The sequence below is a fragment of the Heloderma suspectum genome, chromosome 1 (assembly GCF_057233095.1).
Source record: "Heloderma suspectum isolate Gila_16-S chromosome 1, 16-S_ref, whole genome shotgun sequence".
NCBI lineage: Eukaryota > Metazoa > Chordata > Lepidosauria > Squamata > Helodermatidae > Heloderma > Heloderma suspectum.
This window is the reverse complement of record NC_139458.1, coordinates 81,009,281-81,023,442: the sequence shown is the minus strand read 5'-3', so window position 1 is coordinate 81,023,442 and position 14,162 is coordinate 81,009,281. Positions and strand designations below refer to the sequence as shown.

At 41.6% G+C, this 14,162-nt stretch overlaps 1 protein-coding gene across 2 annotated transcripts in view; it reads right to left on the bottom strand.

The window, feature by feature from the left end:
* Nucleotides 1-13,339, bottom strand: part of SPI1 (Spi-1 proto-oncogene) — a 34,717-nt gene extending 21,378 nt beyond the window's left edge. For both annotated transcript variants that reach the window (XM_084849686.1, XM_084849695.1), the window contains exons 1-2: nt 13,268-13,339; nt 13,051-13,141 (exon numbers count right to left, since the gene is read on the bottom strand). In XM_084849686.1, the coding sequence (XP_084705812.1) occupies nt 13,051-13,095 (45 nt within the window). In that variant the 5' untranslated portion in view covers nt 13,096-13,141; nt 13,268-13,339. The remainder of the gene's footprint in view (nt 1-13,050; nt 13,142-13,267) is intronic.
* Nucleotides 13,340-14,162: the final 823 nt, after the last annotated feature.

The window sequence follows — 14,162 nt, the reverse complement described above, 5'->3', positions numbered from 1 at the left end:
ATGCTTCCCATGCTGGGGTTGTGGTCAGGGACTGAGAGGGCTGTGCATGATTTGGATCCAAAGTCGCCCCCTCTCTACCCACCCACATGCCCCCTTTCCTCCCTCTATGAGGTTGGAGTTCTCTGCAGTGGCCGGGGTGGGGTGGGGGGCTCAAAAATCCAAAAAAGACCTCTGGGGTTGGAGCTTCATCTAAGACTTTGGGGTGGGGATTTCTAATCAGTCCTATTGCCCCAGGAACATAGGATTGCTGTCTTAATGTATTTTGTTATTGGTTTTATTGTATTTGTTTTTGTTATGTATATTGCCCTGAAAGCTTTGGATACAGAGGAGAGAGAGAGAGAGAGAGAGAGAGAAAGAGAGATTTGTTGAATGAATGAATGAATGAATGGATGAATAAATAAATAAATGAATGAATACATTCTGCCATTTTTCTTACCAGAAAAAAATCAGTTCAGGAAGAATGCCTTTTGATTGTTAGTACTAGGAGCCCTCCCCGCTGAAGCACCCCTGGCAAGAAAAGTTACAAAGATTCACAGCTTTGATCAAGCACTGAGGTCACAATCTTAAGCACATTTACCTGGGGGTAAGTCCTATAAATTCAGTGTACCTGCTTCTGAGTAGGCAGCCATAGCAGTGGGCTGTAACCCAGATGCTGCCAATTCTTTCTTCCATGGTGTCAAAATTGTGCTACATCAGTTAAAGATTTTCAAGTTATACAGGTCCTTAGACCCAAACAGAAACTTAGTTTACACTCTTCAAGTCCAAACGACTATGTCATTCATGGAAAAGGGAATGGCAAGAATTTTTTAAGGTCCCTGTATATTTGTAAATGGAAGCGGTCTATGGTTTAAAATGGAATTTTTATTCACAGCTCTGTGGTTCATCTGGAAGCATGCCCACAGAAGTGGAATGTAGTCCACCAACCCACTGACAGCAGTCAACGAGGAGGTTAATAAACCTCCTGTGTATGCTGCCTGACTGGAGCTGCAAAAGCAGGGAGATTGATAAGCACTTGGCAGGCCACAGTCCATGGCTGCTGGTGGGCTGTGTTTGGCTTGGCGGATCATAAGTTTGTGCAGGCCTGCACAATGTTTGGAACACAGGAAACTGCCTTATACTCAGTCAGACCCTTGGTCCATCTAGCCCGGTACTGTCGACACTGACTGTCAGTAGCTCTCTAGGGTTTCTGGCAGGAATTTTCCCAGCCGTACCTGGAGATGCTGGGATTTGAACCTTAGACATTCTGCATGCAAAGCAGATGCTCTACCACTGAGCCACGGTCCCACCCTGACCCTGATTTGGCACCAGTAATCAATGATGAGCTGAATAAATGTTAAATAACATTAATCTGAAAACATGGAAGCAGACGCTTGAAGTCTTTAAAATTTTCAGTGAGAGCCTTGGAAACTAATGCGTTGATCAAGTTCATGGCTCGATGGCCTAAGCCAGCCTTCCCCAGTCTGGTGCCCTCCAGGTGTTTTGTCCTTCAACTCCCATGAGGCCCAGGCAGTATGGCCAATGGTCAGGATTGCTGGGAGATGTAATCAATACATCCGGAGGGCGGCAAGGTTGGGGAAACCTGCCCTAAGCGGTAGATAAGTATTTGCAGTAGACCTTTTATGTCTCAAAAAATAATCAGGTAGCGTTTTGTTCAAGGAGTGGTGCCTTCATCTAGGAAAACTTTTGTCATCAAAGTATGAGAACATAACCATAAAAATGTACAAGTTGTCCAAGTGCTATCAGAGTGCCTTCTAAAGCTTAATGGCTGGGACAGTGGCGATGAAAGAAGTACAACAGGAGAGTATGAGCAATATGAAATCCACACTACAAGTTCTCTTGCAAGCTACTGCCTAGTTGTTGTTTTTCCCTTTCAACATTTTCTGCTAATATCGCCAAGCAGAGAAAAGAGCCTCTGTGCTACAGAAATAATCAAAGAAATGTAAGTCAGAAAGGGATCTGAAAGTTGCCTGCTGTTTCCTTTCTATGGTCTTGTGGCCAATCTGTGTGGATTAGGGGCTCATCCAGATGGAGGCTTCTCACGCCAGAAGAAGGAGTTCAAGAAGTGCGCTGGGGAAAGGAAAGTATCTTTTCTCCTTGGAGAGTCCCATAGTAAGCACAAGCAGCAAACCATGAGGGTAGGACAGAAGAGGCTGATGGTACTGGCTCTACTCCAGCTGGTGGACTGGCAGGGACCAGTATGTGTTTATACCTTGAACATCTAGACTCCTAGGAAATAGCACCTCTCAAACCAGTGGTGGCTTTTTGGCAGGCCTATCACAAGTGAAACCCGAAGTATGAAAAGGTACACATTTGATGTACATTTGAAACTCCCTGTATCTTATGGGGGCTTTGTTTCTAGTCCACTGAGTTGGGGAACAGACAGTAGCTCTATACAAGAGAGATGCACATGGGTGTAGGCCTGGCCCTATGCTATTACCAGACCCATGACTGGATCTGGGATGTGTGGTGTGTCCTGAGCCACAGATTTATGGTTCTCCCACAAAGTGCCACAGAATTCTCTGTGCTGCCTATACCTCTTCTGGAACCCATGAAGCAGGGTGACCACTCACATCCCACCTAAACCAAAGCTACAGATATTCGCTTTGGAGTATTCAGGCAATCCCATGGCTTTTAGGAAGGGCTAATCCTGATTTTGAGGAATCACCCAAGAAAAATAGGCAAACAGAATTTCATAAATCTTTTACGTAGAAAAGCAATCTTGATATATGTACGTCTTATAACCTATTGCATGATGGTACAGAATAATATATAAAAGAAACTTGTTGCAGTATAGTTGTAACGTATGACAGCATAATAAACACATAGGAGGAAAATGTCCTAGAAATTCATCTAACAGAGAAGATACCCCAATAAATTCTTTCATGGTAACTGTCTGATAGCCCACTTTGAGCATGTTCCTTAATCATAAGTGGGGTGGGTGGGTGGAATTTTATGATAATCACAATTCTGTATTCCAGTGGGATGAGGAAAAAAAATTGAATGTCATAACTTCCACTGGTTTCTGGAAAACTTCACACTGGGGTAACTAAAATTACGAAGCTCAAAACTGGAAAGATAAGGGGCATCTCAGCTGTCCCTGTAAAAGAAAAGGTTTCATCTGAAAGGCTTAACCTAGGAATCGGCATATGTATCATGCAACTCACTCTTGATTATTTTGAAAAGGTCCACAGTGGGTTAAATTGGAACCTTTGTAGCTGTGGTCATAGCAACAACAACAACAATACGGCCCCTATTGGGATATGTATTGGATTCCATGAACTAGGCTAAAGTGTCTGCCAAACCCTCCAAAGGTTTCTTTACCCAAGAGGCACACAGTGGCTAACAAGACACGGACGTTACCATTCTTTAATACTTCCTAATGGTCACATGGTCTTACAGAAAAATAACACAATCTTGAAACAACTTCCCAGTGGCATGGCTGACCACTGCTAGGAAGGACCTAGATGGGCCTTTGGTCTTATCCAGTAGGGCTTTTTTTATATTTGTAAAAACAATGGGAGCAAGTAGCAGCTTTTTTCATTGTGACGGTGACAGAGGAGGAAAGGGTTAAACTCCCTTTCCCCACCTGTTGTGGTCTCAATAATTATCTCCCCACTGCAGTGGCTGCTATTTGCATTAAAACACACACGTACACACCCCTATGCCTGCTACATGCAAAGACACATTTAACACCATGTCTAGCTTGGCCCTTACTGCTCAACGGCCAGCTTCCACTATAAGTAACAACCAAATCTAAGTTGCCATTCATACCATGAAGAGTGCATGATATGGGAAGGATATATTCAGAAGGTCCCTCTTGTAATAACTAACCATTTTGTTTCTAGGGCTATTCGGTTATTTCTATGTGATTTTACTTTTTTTCTGTATTGCAGAAAATTTGCATGTCAGTGTGGGGGGTTTTGCCTCAGGTTGTTGCACCAACGGTGCTTCCTGCACTCTTTCCCCATGTCTGTTGTTATGTTCTGTAATTCTAGTCTGGAGGGGTTTGCTTGGTTTTCCCACATAAAAGTAGGCTGCAGCAGCCCTAGTCAGACATTAGGAAACAGAAGCCATGGCAGGAGGTGAGGACGCCTGCGCCAGCTGCCCAACCCCTGCCCTCCCTGCCCTCTCCATGTTGACAGGGAAGGACTGAAGAGGGGCTGTAACTGCGTTTGACTAAACACAGCCACTGTGCTCCCCGTGATTGGGAGCCCTAATTGCACAGGGTTCCCATTCGCATGAAGGACTCCAACCACGTGGGAGGGAAGGGCCAGCATAACCCTTCCCCATCTCCCCTCCAGGGTTTCAGGTTCCTAACATCTGAATCAGGCTTAGTGACGAACAGAAGTATAAAAAACAGGAATGGTATTGTAACTAGTCGACTGACTTAAGGTGTAACGCTTTCCATCCTGTGCATTCATAAAACTCTTTCACGGTAAGGATGGTTGACAGCATGAACATCTAAAACGTGTTCAGTGACCTACTGTGCTTTTGGCAATGCTGGTATTATGAAAAGAATCTGAGTATACAAGCAAATACCTAAAATGTTGTGTGCACTGGAACCCAAACGCAGGATGCTCAGAGCAACCTGGGATGTTATCTAGGAGAAATAGGCTAATATTGCTGAATAATCCTCTTAACTTCACACACCAGAATAGGGAACTCAAAGACTAAAAAGTACACTCTCTTCCTGGTGACACTGCTGTCTTTCGGGATATCCTATGCCACTACCTGTAGAATTAGCTTTATTACATGGAGTATGAATCTCCTAGGTTTTAATCAGTGGATAAATTACTATAGTACACTACACCCTCATCTTAGTTTTTCCCATGAACTCTAGTACCTGTTGTATTCCTTATCTTGATGCAGTGGTGTATAATGATGGTGGAAAGTTAGCCATCATTCCATATTACATTGGGCAGGAATTCCAGCAGGCAGGGATTCCATATTACATTGTGACAATTACAATCTGTTATATTTAAAAGGGTAATTATGTGCAGGTCAAGCCTTATGCCTCAAGAGGAACTGCAGTTGAGTAGTTCATAGTAGCAGCAGGGCACAATCAGAAAAACATGTTTCATTCCTTGAAAATGAAAATCAAGTGTTATGGGGGTAGCCACAAGACCTGATGTGTGCAACATATGATAGAGCTAATTCAAATTCCTTCATAAATGTACCATGTATAAATCTAGTTATTTTTGATTATGATATAAATATTCTCTGACAGATGATTCAGAAATACCCAAGACGACTCCCCGTGATGTGCAGCTGAGGCTGGTTTAACGGACAGGCCTAACCTCATTTCCTTGGAAAGAATTACAAAATAACTGTATGGTTTTTAGAAAGGCTTGGAAGATCATGTTAAACATCCCTTCTCAGGCCATATCAGCCAACTCTCTGTCTTCTGGATTGAGGATGTTTATATATCCATTTTGTGTGTATATCCCACCGTCAATCCTGGATTACTTCCCCACCCAATAAGCCTTACATTTTGTACCTCTGCTGTTGGCTGTATGAGTACTTCCAAACATTTTCTCAGGGCATATTTACAAGAAACATTTATTTTATTTCATTTACTCTGTGTGTGTGTGCGTGTGTGCGTGCATGCACGCGCGCACGCACGTGTATACACATCACCTTTCCAAGAAGTTGCCAAAGGCAATGTACAATAACCATTAACTTTTGCAATCAACGTGATACTAATACATTATTTTTTTCCTATAGCAAAATAAGACCATATTAGTAGCATATAAATAGCACTGGACTAAGGGGAAAATCAACTACTTACTTAAAAAAAGCTTTGGTGAACAAAAAGATCTTAACTAAACAGTGAAAGGCAAGACAGGAAGAAAGCCAGTAAGATTCACTAGAGATTCTGTTTTATAACACTGAGCCACTACTGAGAAGACTTTGTTTCATACCCTAGCCAGAAATGGTGCCTGAGGCGGAAAAGACAAATGTGTTAAAATATAATAAATAAACAAAAGCACTGACAATTTCCCACCATTTAATGGGGCACCAAAATATGCTGCTTATGGCAAATCACCTTAGCTGCCAACCTTCCAGAAAAAAATTGAGACATGGAGCATGCCTTCACAGATGGTCTGAGGAAATAAAGAAGTTCATGACCTAGAAAAAAGAGAGACATGGAAAACATCCCTGGAAAAGGCAGATTCCCCCCTGCCCTCAGATGACCACTGTCAACTATACAGAGGGGCGGTTTGCACAGCACAACAACCCACCCTGCAAATAAGCTACGCAGTGTGGGTTGTTCGCGGAATAAGCCATGGTGCATCCAACAGGTGATCGGGCTCACCGTGGGTTGTTCGCCCCTTCCTTTCACTTCAGACCTCCAAACGGTATCCCAGAGTCCTTTGTGGCAGAATCTATCTTGTCTGCCTGTCCCGTCCTCCCCCACACTTTGATCACAACCCCTTTTTGTTCCCCGGCACTTGGGGGTGGCATCTTTTCTGCCCCAGAAATTTGCACAAAGAAGGCCGTAATTTATTATTGTTGCTGTTGTTGCTGCTTTTTGTTGGTCTTTGGAGGTGCACAAGTGCGCACTTATGGCTGTCCAGTATGTAAAGCCTTCCCTTGTCAATGCTTTCATGGTAACTGTGGCAGTAACCACCCTGAATGGGAGCCACGGAAAGGGGTGGGGGAGCCTAGATCGTCCCTTTCTTGAGTAGCTGGAGACTTGGGGAAGTTTTGAATGGAAGCAGGACACTGACAAGTGTCAGTTCAACGCTTAAAACCCAGGGGATCACTTGGCTAAGTGGGCGATACTGTCCCCCCTCTTTTTGATGCATTTACTTCTCCTGATCTCTCCCCCTTTTTCCAACCTGTCACTGTCAACAGTGTGCAAATTAGCCTATATGCAGTATTTTCTTGTCAATTTCCTTTTATGTTCCCTGCTGCACTTTGTTCCCTTTGACAGCTGAAACATACAAGGGCACTGACAAGGCAAGGCTATACATAATGGATAACTGTTAAGTAGGGATAGCTGAATCCACCTGCTGTCGCCTCACACGCCACTCGACGAACCCCCACTGGCTGGCCAATCCTGCTCAGCACACAGCCCGAACTGCAGGACAGTCTATGGGTGCCCCATAAGTGGTGCAGTGTCCTGCTTCCCTGCAAGCCACCACTTTGGGGGAAACTGTGGGTAAGCTTTTTACATACATGGTCATTTTGCGCAAAATGGCAGCCATACATAGCGCAAAATTGCAGGTGTAAATGGTCTAGTTAGATCATTTACACCTGCAGTTTTGTGTAAATGGCACTATTTACAGCCACCATTGTGTGCAAAATGGCCATTCACATAAAAAGCTTACACAAGGTTTTCTGCAAAACGGCAGCTTGTGGGTAAGTGAGGATCCCTGAGCTTGCCCGATTTAGTGTGTGCTGAATCAGGCAAGCACAGGGGTCCATGGACTAGCATCCAGGGGGCCAAGCAGGAAGATGTCCGCCAGACTCCACCCCTTCCCAGACTTCCATGACATCCCTAGCTGTAAGTACACACTTCTGCACCTCCGAAAGACCAACAAAAATAAAAACTAAAAAATAAATTATGGCCCCATTTGCGCAAATTTCTGGCTTCAAAATTTTTTTTACAAGCGGGTTGGTGAACAGGTGACAGCCCCTCCAAAGTGCCATTTGGGTATTGTTAGAGGGGCAGTCACTGGGGGGGGAGGCTTGAGGTGGCACAGGCGGGCACAATCAGGAAGAGCAGCAGGAGTTTTTGCTGCTCTTGCTGAGCAGCTCTGTGCCCAATTGCTGCAATCCATGATAAAATTGCTCTCTTGGGTTCAGATGACACAGCAACACATCATGGGTTAAATAACCCATACATCAAGCAATGGGTTGTCAGGGTGGCTTGTTGCCCCCAAATAAGCCACAAAGCAGGAAGCAGTTTGGGTTTAGATGACATGATAATGCCCCATGACTAGTCACCCATGATGGGTTGTCATGTCTTGTGAACCCAGTCAGACAAGGGTTTCTGCCAGCTATGTGGGCCAGCAGGCAACAGCATAAGCTGAAGCATTCTTCCTTTGGGTGCCATGGGGTTACATATATCAGGGAAGTATGATCAGCCTTCAGTTTCTATGGGGCTTGTCATTTACTGAAGCTGGAACAGCAACAACTGAGCAGGACACAGTTTGTGCCTATACGTTACTGGGGACTCAATTACCAGATATTAATATAAATAAGAAAGGACATTATAATGTTATAGCAGCTATCAGCTATTGTTCATTTTGGGAGCCACCTCATACAGCTTTGTGGATGTGGCACTTATCCAGTGATCAAGCGGACTGCTTGATAAGTTTGCCTCCACTTAGGGTTGTGTACTCTTTTTCTGTCAGGGCAACTGTACTTTAAACTGTACTATCTAATGAGCAGAAATTCTGAGGCTGAAGCTTTCCAAATCGCTGTATCTCAATGCTAGCGAAAAGAACACTTGTTGAATTCCTTCTTATTCTGCAGCTGTTAAAGGCTGACAGAAAGAAAGGTGACAAACCTACTTCCATGACAGAAAAAAGGTGGCAAATCTACATCCACTGACTGTATTGCACAAAAGGTGACCTGTGAGAACTATTTAATATAATCACACTATGCCCTTGATAGCTGTAGTGATTTCTTGGTTAACATGGTCATGTGAGGTGACCTTGAGTTCTGTTATGACATATAGAATTATGAAACATCAGAGATATGCTATGTTGTATGGAGAAATGATGGGGCCCACAGAGACACCCAAACTAACATAAGAGTAAGCTTTTTCACTCTAAAGTAGCTTGTTCATCTGTATTATCCTGGAAAGTAGCAAAGAGAATTTTACAATACATCAAGACCGTGTATTGTAAAATGCATGATAAAATATATGCATGCGTGATGAAATGCATGATAAAATAAATGGTAAATTATTGTTTCTATGGGCTCATCATCTGGAATAGATGGACACTCTTACAAAATAATGGAATCTGTCAAAGCTACCCTGTGCGGACACTCCTAGTCTAGTCTAAAATACATTAGTATTCATTTCGCAAAGTCAATAAAAAACATTCCTACCATTTCAAAACTGGCCACAATATTTTGAATTACTCCACAAATATATCTGGAATAAAAAGTGCAGTGCAGTAATGTTTTCCATGATACTTCAGAAAGTGACTGGCTTCTATGCTCTTGTCGTTAAAGCAGATTCATAAGACTCAATACAAATAAATAAAAACATATTATGGCCAATCAGTTTCAGTGAGTGACCTGAGCTATGAGGTGAAGTCTTATGAGTGCGAAAAAACCCCCCTCTGTCTATTATCTCCACACCATTCATAGTTTTATAAACCACTGTCATGTCCATGCCAAGCCTAGTCATTTTTTTTCTAAACTGAGAAGCCTCAAATGCTTTAACCTTTCCTTTTCTGTACCTCAAAACTTCTGTATTTCTACCTCAAAAAAGATATCATAGGGATGGATACCAATTTATAGGCTTTCTGTCACCCTCTCTTTTATGCATCCTGTTTTTTAAAAACCAGGGTGCTTCTGGACGAGGCTTTCATTGTGCCATTGTTCAGCCCCATTCACAGAATTTTACAGTACAGACAACATTGTCTTCCATTTGTAGCCGTTCCATGTTTTCCCACTGCTTCTTCCGTCTTTTTTCTTACCACAAAATATCTGCTAAGGAAGTTAAGATGGAATAGCTGCACAGTGTCTTTTGACTGGCAGCACTAGAAACAGTCTACCTGGAAGCATCCAATAAGCAGGGCTGGCCCAAGACATTTTGCTGCCTGAGGCGAAAGATACAATGGCAGACCCCTCATAGAGAAGTTGGCCAGAGAGATAGTTGACTATTACTTCAACACAGGCAATGGAACATGGTCCTCTGCCACACCTAAGGACAGCCTGGTAGCATAGGAAGTGCAGCACAGAGTGCATAGCATTCACAATTCTGTCTTCCAACATTTCACTGCTGCCTGAGGCATATGCTTCACTTTGCCTAATAGCAGGGCCTGCCCTGCCAATTAAGGATGGAATTATGACTCTAGCCACCTCAACCGACGGCAGAGCAGGGATGTTTCACAGCAAAGTCAGAAGGAAGCTTGGAGGCCCTGCTTTTTAAAGTGATCTGAGATGAAGCACATACATGGAGATTAATCATTTTGTTTGTTTGTTTTGGTAAGTTTGTATCCCTTCTTCCCACCAAACGGTGTTCAAGGTGGCATTACATGGGAATTGGTTATCCATGTCATTTTTCCAGTGTTGATTCAGTGAACAGGCTTCAACAAATACCTGGGATAGGAGTTATTACAGTAGAAGTTACTAACAGTTCTACATTTATGTGCCCATAGAACCACTTAAAGAAATGAACCCATGGTCAACAATTAAAAGCAAAATAAAATAAAAATTAATTGTAAGAAGTATGCAGAGCCACCCTTAAGGTTTAGAGGAAGGTAGAAAATTTAAATGGCACAATGTAAGTCTTGTCTTGGCCAATGTTCATCTCTCTCAGCCCATGCTTATGCAAGCTTACTCAGAAAGTCCCAGTTCAATGGAACTTACTTTCCAGTAAGTGTCCATAGGGTTGCACTTCACTGAAAAGAGTAGTCATGCTTCTGAAGAGAACTCCTATGTTTGCTAAAGAATGCAGCAGCCACATATCCATATGCCCCCATATTTATGTGACTGTGGCTGGTTTACTCCCTTTTAGACAGGATATTACCTTATGCAGCTTGCTAGGTGAGAAGGCAAACACACATGTACATGGGGATTTGCAACACCAGCCTCATGTAAACACATGTACAGTTGCATGGAGTTGGGGGTTATCAATTAGAGATAGATTCCCATCAGAATATAATCCTTATAACCTTGAACTACTCAGGGAAATTCCCATATTGTTATTGTCATGGCAGTGCTGTCACAATTGATACCCTTCTCTATTCACAGTTTTATATGGGTAAACTGAGGAAACATTCATTCTATAATGTTTGATGCTGGAATGACTTGAATTTAACAACATTTGCACATGTGCAGAAATGTGTGGGAACACCCCAAACGAAACAATCCAATTTGAGAGGGATATAACCAAAAAAGATTACAATACTGAGCTGATACTAGAGTTGGATTATTACCTCCCTGCTTGGTAAGAAATGTTGGAATTAGACAGAGAAAACAAAAGAAAAACCTTTAAATTACAATGTTTCTGGTTGGTTGCAAAGCCCATTTACTCACTGATGTTTAAACTAGGTTTTACATTTCCTGTATTTGCAAAGGTAACAAAACACCTATGTTGTCTTGAATGTACACTTTATTTTAAAATGCCATGCTACCATTTTGTATATCCCATTACAACATTCATAAGTGCTACATGCTACATTAAGAAACAATTAATGCAGCCTGATCCTAATTGTGTTTACTTAAAAGTTCCACTAAGTAGAATAGGGCTTACTCCCAAGTAAGTGTACATGATTGCAGCCCTAGCATTGTGAAAATACCCAGAGAGAAGACCTATTGGGCAAGTATATAGGCAACATGAAGTATAATGTCTTTGCAAAATGTTTTGTTGATTCTCAATATTCATGGAGTATCCCCACGCTTGCAATTATACATATTGACTGATAAAATCTGCTCATATGGGAGTAATTTAGTGTGCAAACCCACACATTTACTCAGAAGTAAGTCCCAATTCATGGGGCTTACTCCTAAGTGAGTATGTGTACAACTGTACCATTAGATAATGAAAAGAAGTTCATACTGACCTTTTAAAGGGATAGTTATGTAAATACTTTTAGCTACATCCTAAATAATTTAGAATCTGAAATACTTTAACTACATCCGAAAGTGAAAGTTGAAAACATGGTGAATGTTCTTCTACAGTGCCAGTCCTTCCCAACCACACAGTCATAAATCAAACCATAAGACAAATAAAATCTGCTTAATCTTGTTTTTCAATTACTTCTACACAATTAAGCCACGTTAATGGGCACAATCTAGGGAAACCAAAGTGTATCCAAGTGCCTTTGAAATTAAATACATATGTATTTAATTCACTAGGAAGGAAGTCCCGTTGGATTCAGCAGAACTTAATTCTGAGTAACCATATTTAAGACTGGGTTATAAAGACTCCATTGAGATTTAGGCCTGCCTGTTTTCTTCAATTATGCCAAGTATAATTGAAGAATTATTCATGGTATGTGGAATCTACAATCTGTTCTTGTCCAAACATATAAAACTCAGGTTTCTATACAGCATTTGTGTGAAATACTCTTAAGAAAACTATGAGAGCCACCAAATTAATAGAACAAAAGGTCATATTTTTTAAAGACAGGACCAGCAGTTTTGGAATGATCATAAGGTAAAAGAAATGACTGTATGTGGAGGGGAAAATGGGGTCGGGATTTTATTCTGAGAACTTCAGCTGATCAACTTGGTCATGAAAGTCTTGCCTCTTTTTGTTTTCACCCCATTTAAGATGGAGAAGCTGAGAAAATTGGATGAGTTCAGAGATAACAGATTTTTAGTTATGTTTAACTTAATCATTTCAAAAAACTAGATCAGGAATACCTCTAGAATGTCTGGATACTGAAAGCAAAATGCAGCCCCTAAAAAGGGAGAGCAGTCCTAGAATGTACAGAATACAGCTCCCTGCTCTTAGCCATGTGTTTTGTTGTTCTCCCCCCTGCAACTTTACATAAAGCCATGTATTATGAATGCATAAACTTATATTTGGCAGTAGATTACAATATCATTACAGAATCTCACAAAAACAACCTTTTCAACCACAAAACCAACTTTTCCAAAAAACTCTACTATATTATACGCATAAAACAATATGGTGCCTTATCAGTGAAAGCAGGTGGAGATTAAAAAAAACCCAGAGAGGAAATGCTAACTTCCCATTAAATAACAATCACTAATATTATTCACCAAGCATAAGCATAAAGCTTTCAAGCATTATGAATGTCAGAAGTGTGACACTTTTCAACAACAAATATTGTTTTGCATTGTGTTGGCAAAGCCAAAGAGACAAATCTGGAATTAGTCCCACATACTCACAGGGGAAATGAGGGAAAATCCTTCCATTTTGCAAGCTTGCAACATTCAGCCAACTTCTTCGTGAACTAATTTTCTAATTTCAATTATCCAGCTTTTTAAAAAGACATCAAAGAAAAGAAAAAATACATAAAAATTAAAGCAAAAATCCTGGTCTTCCTTGAAGACCCTTTGCAGTGATTAACCCCAGAACAAGAAGGACCCTAATTAGTTTTCATACTTTCCCTCAAGAGTTCTAAAGGTGAGCTCTTCCCTTAGACGTATCTGAAGTTCCTGATTTCGCCAAGTGTCTGTACAATGGAGATAGCTGTTGAGCTGTTGCAGCCCAGCATGACATCACAACAGTAAGCCCAGTTTGCATAAATCTAATTTCAAGGAGTTGTGGCGTTTGTAACAGGAAGTCTGTCGCCAGGCTGATCAGCCATGGGCAGGTGCTTGCTACAAAACCAACAGCAAACTCAGGCTATGGCAAGAACTAGCAAATTGGCGCAGATAGATACGATTTCTAGACTGCAAAGGAATACCACCTTTCATGGTATGAAGTTCTTTCTACTTCTCTCTGGAATAATGAAGAAATGCAGGGCTGAATCTATGACACAACCCTCTGTTGAAGTCATTCAGGAACATGAGCTCCATCTCAATGATAAAAGATTGAAGAGATAATCTATATTTTGTGAGAAATTAGAAAGAAACTCAATGGATAAGTAATTAATATTCCTCATATTACGTATTTGTTGAAAATTAGCTGCTGTTTGGCCTTGGAAAGAAGAGGCATCAGAACCATGAGACCTTAAATTAGAAACCATTGAAATAATGACATTGAATCAAGATGACATTTGGGGAGCTTTCATAATAATGAGGCTGGCCCTACTGTCAGGCAGAGTGGTCACCTCAGGTCTCAGGAAAGGGCAGCAAATTGTGTGTTATTTAATTTGTTATTATTGTATTTTTACTGCCTGGGATGGGGAGAAGTGCTTGTGGGTTTTACTACCTCAGATGCCAAAATAACTTAGCTGGCTTTGGGTACTGTGTGCCTTGTCTTGGGGGTGGAGGCTCTTATTTGCTGCTTTGCCAGTCCTATGCAATCCATGACAAGTCAGACCCTATTTACACCG